Genomic DNA, 13753 nt, shown 5'->3' with positions numbered 1-13753 from the left:
GCCCAATAACCATACTTTGCGTAAGGTATCCTGTAGAAATTGAGGCACAATTTCACAAGGATATTTGTGCAAGGACCGTCGCTGCAGCATTGTTTGTAATGCGCCCTCCCAACCATCGAATGGGAAATGGCTGGAAAACTATGCTTCATATAATCTATGGATTCTTTCGCAGCTATTAAAACCAATGAGCTAGATCCACATGTATTGCCGTAGATGACTGCCCATGACTTACTGTAAAATGAAAAAGGAACTTGCAGAGAAGCTTCTTTAACCTGTTAAAAGGAAAACCTTTTACAATGTTAGTGTCTGTATGCAATAGAAACTATGTGGAAAGGCACCTGTGGGCTGTGAAAGTTGACCTCCAGTGAGATTGCAGGAGGGGAAGGGAGATTTTTTTTATATACCCTTCAGAGTTTGACCTGTGAAGAGTCTATATTCATTGTTTTTTAAGTCCGAGGTCTTCTGGGGGCGTGGGGGCTGGGTCTCCATTGGTGTGTGGGCTTTTCTCTGGTTGCAGCTGAGTAGGGGCTACTCTAGCTGTGCTGTGTGGGCTTCTCATCCTGCGGCTTCTCTTGTTGTGGAACACATGCTCTAGGGCGTTCGGGCTTCAGTCGCTGCAACTCCCTGGCTCCAGGGCACAGGCTCAGCAGCTGTGGCACAGGGGTGTAGTTGCTCCCACACAGGTGGGATCTTCCCAGGCCAGGGATCAAACCCGTTTCTCCTGCATTGGCAGTGGATTTTTTACCACTGAGCCACCAGGGAAGCCCTGGTATTCATTTCTGAACTTTTGAATCTAAGGGAAAATCTCTTGGGAAAGACTCTGATGCGGGGAAAGATTGAAGGCAAAAGGAGAAGAGGGCTGCAGAGGATGAGATGGTTGGATAGCATCACTGATTCAATAAACATGAACTTAGGCAAACTCCGGGAGATAGTGAGGGACAGGGAGGCCTGGCGTGCTGCAGTCCATGGGGTCGCAGAGTCAGACATGACTTAGCCAGTGAACAACAAATCCAAGGAAATGTTTTGAATCACGTAAACACAAGATACCTCCCAGGAGTCCATTATCTCTGTCAGCAAGAAAGAGTGTCAAGCCATCCCAGAGTCCTCTTCTGGAAGGCTGGTGAGGTGGAGGAGGGGATGGTCTCATACGCTGTTACTGTGCCTTTATCTCACTGAATCCACACACCTATCCACAAGCGTCTGTTGTTATCCTCCTTAGAGATGAGAATGTGAGGCCACAGCGGGTTAAGTAACTTGTCTGATAAGTAACAGACAGAGCTAGGCCTCCACCCCGCCTGGGCACTTTCTAGGACTCCACAAATGCCCCTTACCGGTGCCTCCGGCTGGAGGCTGGTGGGCTGAGGAAGATAGGCAAAACAGGGCCCGGGGGCCGGGGACAGGCTGATCTGAGGCCAGGGGCTGAGAGGTGGGTTCCACGGCTGCCTCGGCACCCTCTGGAACAGGGAAGAGACACCACAGGTCTGGCCACTGGGCCGAGCGTGAAGTCCGAGGCAGGTCTTACAGACCTTGCTCTAGGAAGAGAAAACACGCTCCCAGCTAAATATAGTCTTTCCAGGCTTCAAAACAAGTTTCTAATTCTGTCCAAGTCGGAGCCCGCTGCCAGCCCCGACCACAGACACACTTCCCTTCTCCCACTCAGGCCTGCCCCGTGGGCCTCTGCCGTTACCCAGCCACCGCTGCTGAAGAATGAGAAGGACTCACTCCAGGTTCAGGGAGGGGGAGCCGAAGGCCAAAGCCATCCATGGGGCTGGTTACAAGGGGGCGGTTTTCTCTTGAGATCTTCTTAGGGATGTCCCTTCCTCTTTTGAGCCTTTAACGTTTCCCCTCCAGCATCCTAGTTGATGTTTCTGTGACTGCAAGCAGAATATTAATGGATTGAGTATAGGTGGGCTTCCCAGGTGGTGCTGCTGGAAAAGAAGCCGCTTGCCAGTGCAGGAGACATAAGAGATTCAGGTTCAAGCTGATCTCTGGATTGGGAAGATCCCCTGGAGGAGAAAATGGCAACTCACCCCAATATTCTTGCCTGGAGAGTCCCGTGGACAGAGGAGCCTGGTGGGCTCCTTGGCATCACAAAGAGTCGGAAATGACTGAAGTGACTTAGCACGCACGCACACAGAGGAAGGAACCATGGAGACATGGGAGCAAGATGAACGGGGAACCCTCTGAGCCTGCAAGGGGGAAGTGTGCACTCCAGGGAGCGTTCGTTCTTCACGCAGGAAGAAGCTAGGGGAAAGCAGAATGGACAGTCGGGGTTTTCTGTCTCCTTACCCAGGCCTTTCAAGGCTGCAAAAAGCTGATGCGCCCGTGCCAGGCACCACTCCAGAGACCTGGATTATCTCCTCCCATTGTTCAACTCCCTGAGGCCATAGGTCATGTCCTGACAGTCCTACAGATAAGAGGACAGAGCTTGTAAACTCTCCAAAAGACCATGCTTGCGTGTGTGCTCAGTCACTTAGGTTGTGTCTGACTCTTTGCACCCCCATGGACTGTAGCCTGTCAGGCTCCTCTGCCCATAGGGTTCTCCAGTCAAGAGTACTGGAGTGGGTCACCGTGCGCTCCTCCAGCCAAAGATCCATATTCCTTCCATGATACCACTCACCCCATTTTGTCCCACCGCATCACACTGGAGATGTGCCCACTAATCCTGGCATCTTGGGGACTTAGGTAACTTTTCAAGACTCTGTTTCCCCAGCTGACATCTGCCAGCTATCTAAGTGGCCTGTTGCCAGATTAAAAGCAGTCATTCATGTAAAGTAGGAATCACAGTGCCTGGCACACAGTGGGGCTGGCGAGTCACAAACAAGTCTAGTGGCTGTTACAGCATCCCTCTTGCTGTTGTGTCCTGTAACCCACTGATTGCCACCTGAGACTTTGGCCTTTTGATGCTATTTCATAGATCACCTTAATGTTTTCTTTTCTTGTTAAGTGATTCATTTGTCCCAGAAACATTTCGGCACCTACCTGACCCAGTGCTGAGTCCTAGAGAAACTGGCTGTCCAGAGAGGGAGACAGAGAGGCAAATCCATAATTGATGTCATATGATGAATAATTTATTGACACTGTTGACTGACTCGGCCTGCCATAACAAAAGACGACAGGACAAATGGCTTGAACAATAGAAATCTATTGTCTCATGGTTCTGGAGGCTGGAAGTCAGAAATCAAGGTGTTGGCAGGGTTAGTTTCTGCAGAGGTCTCTCTCCCGGGTTTGTAGACAGCTGTCATCTCCCATGCTTCACATGGTCTTTCCTTTGTGTGAGTCTGTGTCCTCTGCTATGACCTCAGCACACTGGATTCCAGCCCAAACTAATGACTTCATTTTAACTTAAATGTCTCTTTAAAGATACTATGTCCAAACAGTCACATCCTGAGGTACTGGGACCTCCGCATATGAATTTTGGAGGAACACCATTCAACCCACAACACTGAGCAGTAAGTACTTGTACTGAATATTTCCATTTTCCCACCCAGGGTCACACCCTTTCTGTGCCCTTCTTCACCCTGCTCTGCAGCCCCAGAGGCTGACTTCTAAGACTGCATCCTCCAGCCCCTTGCCCTGTTCCCAGTCGGGTTCCAGCTGGTATCGCCAATGGGTGGCATTGGCCTGGGACAGAGAAGAAGGAGGAGACAGAAGTTGCTCCCCACTCCCACCGTCACCGCCCCTCCAACTCCGCCCGCCATACAGTCCAGGACCACAAAGTCTGCAGGGCAGCCTCCACGCCCAGCTCTCCCCCGATTCCAGGCTTCGTCTCCGCCCTCCTTTTAGGCCTAGACACGGCCAACTGTGCCCGTCTGTACCCGCTGTAGGGGCCAGGCCACCCTGGTGACTTCCCTACACTCTGCCCACCTCTTCGTAATTAGTGCCCCGGAGCCTCTCTGACAGAAAGAACAAGAGCATCTCCAATGACAGAACAGTTTTGGCAAGTGGATGAAATCCTGAATACTGCTGCTCACCTTTGGCAGGGAGCAGTTAGCTGTTGCTTTGAAAGAGGAGGCAAGCAAGAACATACATTCAGCCCACAGGACAAGGCCCAGGGAGATGAAGCGCTCGGAGGCGGAGGGTCTTCAAGGAGGCCGCAGGAGGGCCCCCTCTCACCTCCTGGTCCAGACCCTCCCCTCCCCGACTCGAGGCCCACACCTCCACTTCCTCTCACGTCAGCCAGGAAGGTGTGTCAGCCCCAGCACACACTCCAACGGACTGGACAGATATATCCCCGGGGCCTGTTCATTCCCTCAGCTTATCGCTCCCATACGGCCGACCTGGTGTTGTAATGCTATCTGCTCGTCTGAGTCTGGGCCTCTTTGAAGCAGCAACCAGGACGCTTATCTCTGCTTCCTGACACCCAGCCCGGTGCTGAGCCTAGAGCTGACTCTTAGAAAGACTTTTCTAGTTGAACAGCATCGAGAAATAAAACCAAGTTAGGGCAAATGAGGATGCGGTGATCTCAGCGCTCCTTGCTGAAGGCCTTCCCTGGGTACACCCATGGGGAGAAAGCTGTGGTTCAATGGAAGCAGTCCTCCACCCCATCACACCCCGGGTCACTTCCAGTCCTGGCTGTCCTCTTTGCCTCACTGACAGATCTCTTTTACAAACCTCTGGGCCTCAGCTTTGTCTTCTGTGAAATGGGCAACATCATAGCACCCACCACATAGCCTTGTTGTAAGGAGTCAGAGGGTTAATACCTGCAAAGTGCTTAAAACCGTGCCTGGTATATAGTAATTGCCCAACAAATAGGAGTAATGATGATAACGATTTCTGACCATTCCATGCCTAAGAGCAATAAATTACAACTTATTCAGTCGTGTGTGTGTTAGTTGCTAAGCTGCGTCTGACTCTGCAACTGCATGAACTGTAGCCCCCCAGGTTCCTCTGTCCATGGGATTCTCCAGGCAAGAATACTAGAGTGGGTTGCCATCCCTTCTCCAGGGGATCTCCCCAACCCTGGGTCTCCTGCAATGCAGGCAGATTCTTTACCATCTGAGCCACCACGGAGCACACCTAACAATTTTCAAGGCATTTTCACACGGCTGCCCATTCAGTACTTAAGCAAATAGCAGCCTTATCCCCAAGAAGAATCCAGTTTAGGCAAAGGAGAGAGAAGCACTTTATGCCTACCTGCCCTGGGAGGTCTCGTGGTATCACCGTGGCTCCTGTTGTCACCAAGGAAATAGGAGCCAGTTAGTCCTGACTTCTGGTTATCAAAATTAAAGGGCAGTTGGAATCACACCATGGAGTTCTCTCAGCGGAAGATGGGACCCTTAAAAGCACACATTTCGGGGCTGGTGTGAGCCCTTCTTTTCTTGGGGAATGCAGAGCCCTCCATCTTTAATGTGCCCCTGAAGCTCCTAGAATTGTTGGAAAATGCAGATTCTGACTCAGTAGGTCTGGAGTGAGGCTTGAATCTCTGCATTTCTAACAGACCTCCAGGCTGACACCAAGGCTGCTGGTCTGAAGATAGAGTCAGAAACTTGTCCAAGTTTGCCCCCAGACTTTCCTGGTTTAGCACTGAAAGTTTTACGTTGAAGGAAACCACTCAGTCCTGGAAAACCAGAACAGTTGATCACCATATCCACAGACCACACTTTGAATGGCAAGGTCAGAGCAAGGCAGCTCATGCTGAGTTTGCACTGAGCTCCACCAGTCCCTCCTGCAGAGTCCCTGGAATAACCCTCCTGGCCTGATTAAAACAACAACAACAACAACAACTGTGAAATCTATAGAAATGACAGGCAGGGTAGATGCTGGTTTTGTGGGCCTGAAGCTTATATAGTCTTAGTGGCCCTTTTAAGAAAAAAAAAGTACAAAAATATCTTTGCAAATTTTACCAAACGTAAGACCATGTGAACAGAGTAAACGTCGTCTGTCTGTTTGGCTTGAGGAAAACAGGTGCTCAGGTCTTCCTTCTGGGAAGGTGGTGGTCTGGCCTTTCAGTGGCCCCCACCTGCCACTTCTAAGACAACCACCAGGTGGCAGTAGACCTGCACCGCCCCCTTCAACACCACTACCCGCCTCCGCCATCAACTCCAGAAACTTCCAAACCTTCCTCCAGCGGGCCCAGCCAGCCAGTTCACCAAATATCAATCTAAGGCTGTGATAATGGGCGAAAGGGGTGCGATGCTTCTCCCTCAGTAGCACATCTGCCACTTAGTGGAAATGCTAAGAGACTGTCTTTGTTACTAAAGCCAGACAAAGGATGCTAACAGCTGACTTTCCGGCATGCTGCTGGAAATGCTCTGAAGCAGGTGGACCCTTCTGTGCTCTACAGACTGCATTTGTGCCGGGGTTCTAAGTCGAACCACCTGTTCCCCCACCCGAGTGTATCGCTCAGTGTTCAGGCACCAGCTCCGAGTTCAGCTGAAAGTGAAAGTGAAATTCACTCAGTTGTGCCTGGCTCCTTGCGAACCCACAGACTATACAGTCCATGGAATTCTCCAGGCCAGAATACTGGAGTGGGTAGCTGTTCCCTCCTCCAGGAGATCTTCCCAACCCAGGGATCGAACTCAGGTCTCCCGCATTGCGGGTGGATTCTTTACCAGCTGGGCCACCAGGGAAGCTGGCTGGGTTCAAATTCAGGTAGTACCACTTACAGAGTAAGGACCTGATTATCTCTGTGCTTCAGTTTCCTGATCTGGGAAATGGGAGGATTAATACTGACTTCACAGTATAGTTGCGTGATAAAATAACCTGAACAAAGCAGCTCAGGAAAGTGACCGACATGCAGGAAGCGCTGATCAGCATCTCCCAGTATCATCATTTCACGTCATGCCTGTCTTCTTCAAACCAAGTTCTCCTGTGTTACCTGCAACCTCAACCCTCTAGCAGGTGCCTCCGGACACTAGAGAGAGGCTTACCTGATAGCTCAGTGGTAAAGAATCCACCTGCCAATGCAGGAGATGTGGATTCAGTCCCTAGTCTGAGAAGATCCCACTTGCCGTGGAGCAACTAAGTCCGGGTGCCACTCTACTGGGCCTGCGCTCTAGAGCCTGGAAGCCGCAGCTACTAAGGCCCGTGCGCCCTGGAGCTCATGGTCTGCAATCAGAGAAGCCACTGCAGTGAGAAGCCCATGCAGCACAACTAGAGAGTAGCTCCCACTCATGGAAACGAGAGAAAACCCTGCACAGAAGTGGAGACCCAGGGCAGCCAGAAATCAGGACATGAGCCCAGAGGGAGCGCTGAGACCCCTGCTATGGTAATAACAGCCTAGTTCTTCTGGGCACAGCATCCCCTAGACCCGTGAGCTCCTCTCAAGCTGGGACTGAGCCCCGAGGACAGCAAAGCATAAAAAGTGGGAGGGGCTCTGGTTGGACCAAAGTCCAGAAAGTCAGGCTCATTTTTGCAGAAGGTGAATCTATAGGTATCACCTTGTGGACAGCAAGAACCCAGAACCCACAGATGCGCATAACGGAAAGGTAGATGGCTGGGGCAGTCACCCGGCCCAGCCCGACTCCTTCCTGGGTCCTCTCTATACCGTTCAGCCAGGAGGAACGCCTCATGGAGCAGGGGCCTCCTCTTCTGCACTCCTGCAGGGCCTGGTAAGCTTTCTTTGCCTTTGTCAGCAAAGTGATGTCTCTGCTTTTTAATATGCTGTCTAGATTTGTCATAACTTTCCTTCCAAAGAACAAGTGTCTTTTAGTCTCCTCTTGGTTTGCTGAGGTCCAGGTTTGGCTTCCCATGGGGCACAGTGGTCAAGAATCCCTCTGCCAGTGCAGGAGATGCAAGAGACGAGGGTTTGACCCCTGGGTCAGGGAGATCCCCTGGAGTAGGACATGGAAACCCGCTCCAGTACTCTTGCCTGGAAGATTCCATGGACAGAGGAGCCTGGCGGGCTACAGTCCACGGAATCACAGGGCAGGACACAGCTGAGCACACAGGAGCAGACAAATACAAACTCCAGGTCTGTCTGAGGCATCAGTGGCTAAGTCCATTTACGAGCCCACCTTCATCGGCCTGGGCTGGGAGCAGGGCAGGGGTCTGAGCAGAATCTGTTCTTAGGGGAGGCAGGAGCGAGCTGCATTGTTTGTCCAGAAGGAGAAAGGCCACTGAACTCCAAGACTTGGCCCGGGTGACTCGAGCCCAGAATCGAGATGTGTGCGACATCTCGAAGCCACAAGGAGGTCCACGGCTCAATACCAGGAAGAACTTTTTAACCTTGAGAACCACTCTGTCTGAAAAGGGCACCAGCTCCCTCCCTGGGCAGTGAGCCCCCTGGCCCGGGAGGCAGTGGGGAGAAAGCCAGAGAGATCTGAACTGGAAGATCTCTGCGCGCCCTTTGAAGTCTGAGATTGCACATTCCCGCAGCCCCAGGCGGCCAATACTCTGGCAGCTTTCTGTTTATTTAGGGAGGTGATCGGCTGCAGGAGCTGCAACAGACTGTCAGCAAGTGGTTTACCCTCCCGGGCAGACAGGAAAGCAGGCGGCCCAGCAGGCGGGCGAGGCTGGGGTATCACCACAGGTGTCACCAGGGCCCCTGAGAGGCTGAGCCCCGGGCCGCGTGAGCTGCGGGTGTGCCAGGCCCGTGGCCCCGGGGCGCGGGGTGCCCAGGGGTGCGGCGATGCGGGGAGGAGAAGAGGAGGGTCAGCCCAGGCGCCGTCAAGTCAGAGCACCAAGAGAACACCAAGTCTTTATTACACCAATTCCTACGAAACAGCTCCAGGAAAAAACCCACACAGAGGAGAAGAAACAGAACAAAGTCACACACATGGACTGGGGCTCCCCTCTACTGCACGGGGGTCTGTGGGGGATCGGCAGGGGGCCGAAGGGCAACCGCACTTCTGTGGGACGGGGAGGTGGCCAGGGTCCCCCTGGGCACTGCGGGGGGCGCGCCAGGCCCTCTTTATGTCAGGGTGACGTGTGGTCATCCAGCCCCAGCGGGCCTGGCGTCTCCTCTCAACATCCCAACGCTGTGCGGCCAGCAGGCTCCCCGCTCCAGCTGGAGCCTCTGACCCGCCCAGGCTTCCCCCAGGTCAGCGCACTCCCATCTCCAGGCGGGGGCGGGGGCGCAGAGGCGGGGCTGACCGCCCCCCAGCCCTCCCGCTGGCAGTGGCTGGTGCTGGCTCAGGTCCGTAGGTCCCCTGTTCTCCTCCTGGCCATTCACCTTCTCGCTCTTGGCAAGGGGCACCCAGCACGCCCTTCTGGCCCGGGGCTGCAGGCCGGCTGGCAGCCTCTTCTTCATGCCCCCCAGCCCCACACCTTCCCGGGGTTACCGAGGAACTGACTGCTCCCCACCTGGCGGCAGCGGAACTTCTGGTCCAGATGAGGGGTCAGCACTGCTGGAGAGGGGCTGCAGGATCCCATCCAGAACCAGCTTTTTGTCTTCTGCCAGACTGAAGACCGCCCCCCCCCCCCCCGCTAGAATCCTCCAGCTCCAGGGTGGCCTGTCTCCCCATCCCTCTGAGGACCCTTGCCAGCCCCCAACAGAGGCAGCAAGGAGCCCATGCACAGCGGGCGGCAGACATGGCTCTGCAGGGCCCGTCACCCCTCAGACGGGGCTCCAGGGACTGCCCAGGGCTCTGTGCAGTGGAGGGGTGCGGGCCAGCGCCCCTGGGGGAAGCTGAAAGGCAGGAAGCCACGGGAAGGAAGGGCCCAAGGTGCCCAGAGGGAGCTGGGATGAGGGCGGGCGTCAGGCCGTGTCTGTGGTCTCTCCTGCAGGACAGGAGGGAGGCAGGGGCTCCACCTCAGGCCAAGAAGACTCTGGTAGGATCATCCTCCCCTTTTGGGTATCCCCACCTTGCCTGCTTTCTGTTCGGTGTTTTTTTTTTTTTTTTAACAGAAGAGGGGTTAGAGCCTGCATTTCCATCCATTCCCCTTAGAACAGCCCGCTCACACGAGGCGCTGTGGTTGGCTCTTGCCTCCACCCTCCTCCCTTCCTGCAATCACAGCGGGCAACTCGGAAGTTCTGAGTCCCTTGGAAAGTGGCAGTGGCTGGGCTGGACTGTGGCCAGAGGATCACCGGGCCTCAGAACTCAAGCACCATCTGTCCGACGGCAGCTGGGATGCCTCCGCCGGTTGGATCGTCCCCGGCAAGGAGGAACTGCTGGTATCTGGTGGGAGAGAGGGATGGGAGAGGTCTTTTTCAACGGAGGCCCGTGGTCTTCCCTCATCACTAGTTCCTGGAGAGAGAATCTGGGGCAGAAGCTTCTAAACACAGGGGCCCTCTCCTTCCTCCAAAGGACTCTGTGTCAGCCTTGGAACTCGGCCTGGGGTCACACGCACCAATCCAGGGTCCTAGAAACATCCCAACGTGCAAACCAGGGGGGCCTCTGGCGCTAGAGGTGGAGTGGGGTTCTGGAACACTTGGTGGATGTGAAGCTTCTGTCTGTGGAGGGCTGAGGACCGAGCCGGTGCCTGATCTCTTCTGTGACCAGACGCAGCGGAACTCACTCAGCAAAACTACATAGAACTACACCCAGGGCACTTGCAGGGGCAGAAAAGTAAAATGGGGCCGGAACTTGGTGGGACCCCACACCAATTCAAGCAGCCTTCACGTGGAAGACCAATTCAGAGGGCGAGGGAGAGATGGGATTCAAGAGGCGTCCTGGTGATGGCTGAGAGAGCAGGGGCAGGGAAAAGCCCACAGCCCTGAGCCAGGTGATGAGAGTCTGCAGGGCGGTGATGAGAAGGATAGAGAAGAGTAGTGAAGTGGGGCGTCAGGAGGAGGGGACTGTCTGGCTTCAGTGAGCGGACACCCGAGGCCAGGAAGACTGTGGTGGGCACAGCGGGGGCTGAGGGACAGATCTGGAGAACCAACATGGAAAGCCAGGCTTTGGAGCCAACTGCACACAAGTGTGGCCGTCAAAGAGGCTGGTGGCACGGCTGGGGGTGTGGGGGGTAGGGCGACTTTGAGGAGGGTCAAGGGCAGAGCTGCCAGGAGAGCCGGGGGCCCAAAGGCGCACAGAGAAGCAATAGCAGAGAGAACGGGGGCCCAGGATTGCTGGGGCCGCAGGAGGCCGCGGGGAGACAACAGGCGCAGCGTGCAGAAGACAGCTCCAGGGCCGGACCGTCAGAGGCCCCCGGGCAGGCAGGTGACCGCGAGTCAATCTGGGGGGGCAGCCAACCCAGCATGGGCGAAGGAGGGTGCGGCTTCTCTCAGGTTGGGTGGCTCACAGCATATTGAGGACTCCTGGCTTTTAAGATGGGAAGCAGGGGGATGTAGGCTTGAGCATGGAGCTAGAAAGGGAAACGGTGGACCATTCAGGAGAGAAATAAGTGATGAACAAGCTCCTGTCAGGGGGTGGCTTTGGGCCAATGGGAAGGACGGACGTGGCAGTAACATCGTGTGGGAAGGGGGTCCTTCCCCTGGCTGGGTTTGTTTGTTTTTCCAGCATTCCAGATGACAGGGACACGCGGCTGCAGTAACATGGGTGAGGAAAGCCTCAGAGCACAGTAGGAGTGTGAAGGTGCCTGATGGAGGGTGTAGTGGCAAGTCAACTGAACGTGAAGGCCAGAGGCCCAGGCCGAGGATGGAGGGCCCTGTACTGTCCCTGGCTGTGTCCCCCACACTCTGGGACCAGCACAGCAACCGGGGCAGGGTGGACAGGCAGCCTCATGGTGGGGGAGGCGCTGGAGAAGGGACCGGGTCCACAAACCCTAGGGGAGGTGTCGGAATCTCCTGGTCCCTCCCCAGGGATGGTCCTGGAGGAGGCGTCTGCATCCCCTGGTCCTTCCCGGGGATGGAGCTGGGAGAGGTGCTGGCATCCCCTGGTCCCACCCCAGGGATGGCCCTGGGGGAGGCATCCCCTGGTCCTTCCCCTCCTGGGGGAGGTGTCGGCATCTCCTGGTCCCTCCCCGGGGATGGTCCTAGGGGAGGCGTCTGCATCCCCTGGTCCTCCCCGGGGGATGGCCCTGGGGGAGGCGTCCACATCCCCTGGTCCTTCCCCATCCTGGGGGAGGTGTCGGCATCCCCTGGTCCTCCCCTGGGAATGGTCCTGGGGGAGGCGTTGGCATCCCCTGGTCCTTCCTGGAGATGGAGCTGAGGGAGGTGCCGGCATCCCCTGGTCCTGCCCCAGAGATGACCCTGGGGGAGGCATCCCCTGGTCCTTCCCCTCTTGGGGGAGGTGTCGGCATCCTCTGGTCCTGGGATGCACAGGAAAAGAGGAGGAAAACCAGCCTGCAGGCCCAGGGCTCCGGCCAGAGACAGGGCTGCCTTGAGAGGGGCCATGTCCTCATGCCTCCACCACCGAAGCCCAAGCCGGCAGAGGAGAGGCGGTGTGGACCCGGCCGGGGTGAAGCCGTCTCGGCTTTTCTCACGCTGTTCTTAGCACGCTCTGTATGTCCTGGACTTTCTTCTCAACTATTCAAGGTTAAAGCTGGTTTTTCTTTTCCTGTTCCTAGCATCTGGCACAGGCAGGTGTGATGATCTTTTGTCAAATGAATAAATAACGGAGAAAACGCAAACCACGAGCTCCCCAGGCACAACACCAAAGGGAAGAACCGGACCTGCAGCATCCAGTTGCCTGAGCCCGCCGCCCCCACCCCGGGGAGACGGCCGGCAGTCCCGGGCAGGGCGGCCCCGGGCCTTACCTCCTACTGCCCTTCCTTAAGGGCTTCCTCCACCGTGGGCACCTCCTGTCGCCTCCCCCGGAAGTCTTCATCTGAAACGCAGAGGAAAGGACCTCAGCCTCCCCACTGCACAGCCTCGCTCAGGCGCGGCCCCCAGGCTGGGGACGGCGGCTGACCCCGCTCTGTCCACCGCGGTAGCTGAAGCACACGCTGCCCCTCGGGGCCTGGGCAGAGGCCACGGGCGTGGGGTCAGGACCCCTGGCTGCTGCTCTGCCTCCATCTCTGAGCTCTGAGAACTCGGGCAAGTTCTGCCCTCAGATTCCTCATCTATAAAATGAGATGCGGGACGCGGGACTGTCCAGATGACCTGCAAGGCCCTTCTGGCCCTTGTTTCTGGATGTCTCCTGACCACCGAAGGGCCCTTTTGCTCTGGTTCACTAGAACCAGGGCTCAGCTGTGGGCCCAGGGAGGTCTGAGGCAGCGTCTTCTGGCCCACATGCCATTGGGAGGGACTGAACGGAGGTTGAAAGGCCTCTGGGCCCCAACACCGAAACTGCCCAGAGCACGGTTCTCAAGGTGAGGTCCCTCCATGTAGTTGGGCTTGTCTGTCCCCTCACACCCCAGAGAATATTCCCCAGAAGCATCACCCAGCTCTCTGTGCTCCAGGTAAAGATCTAGGTGATGTGGCTGGGCCCCCTTTCAGAAGTGAAAGGAAAGGAGAGGCAATGGGGACCAAGTTCAGAGCAGTCACTCAGTCGTGTCCGACTCTTTGCGACCCCATGGACTGCAGCACGCCAGGCCTCCCTGTCCATCACCAACTGCTGGAGTTTACTCAAACTCATGCCCATCGAGTCAGTGATGCCATCCAACCATCTCATCCTCTGTCGTACACTTCTCCCGCCTTCAATCTTTCCCAGCATCAGGGTCTTTTCCAATAAGTCAGTTCTTCGCATCAGGTGGCCAAAGTATTGGAGTTTCAGCTACAGTATCAGTCTTTCCAATGAACACCCAGGACTAATTTCCTTTAGAATGGACTGGTTGGATCTACTTACAGTCCAAGGGATTCTCAAGAGTCTTCTCCAACACCACAGTTCAAAAGCATAAATTCTTTGGTGCTCAGCTTTCTTTATAGTCCAACTCTCACGTCCATACATGACTGGAAAAACCTGGAAAAACCATAGCTTTACTAGACGGACCTTTGTTGGCAAAGTAATGTCTCTGCTTTTTGATATGC

General features: G+C 55.4%; 1 protein-coding gene across 2 annotated transcripts in view; it reads right to left on the bottom strand.

The window, feature by feature from the left end:
• Positions 1–8615: 8615 nt before the first annotated feature.
• The window catches only part of CUEDC1 (CUE domain containing 1), an 84836-nt gene continuing 79698 nt past the window's right edge, over positions 8616–13753 (bottom strand). For both annotated transcript variants that reach the window (XM_065908794.1, XM_065908795.1), the window contains exons 10-11: positions 12541–12611; positions 8616–10061 (exon numbers count right to left, since the gene is read on the bottom strand). In XM_065908794.1, the coding sequence (XP_065764866.1) occupies positions 12544–12611 (68 nt within the window). In that variant the 3' untranslated portion in view covers positions 8616–10061; positions 12541–12543. The remainder of the gene's footprint in view (positions 10062–12540; positions 12612–13753) is intronic.

Source organism: Muntiacus reevesi, chromosome 18 (genome assembly GCF_963930625.1).
Source record: "Muntiacus reevesi chromosome 18, mMunRee1.1, whole genome shotgun sequence".
Taxonomy (NCBI): domain Eukaryota; kingdom Metazoa; phylum Chordata; class Mammalia; order Artiodactyla; family Cervidae; genus Muntiacus; species Muntiacus reevesi.
This window is presented reverse-complemented; position numbering and strand designations above follow the sequence as displayed.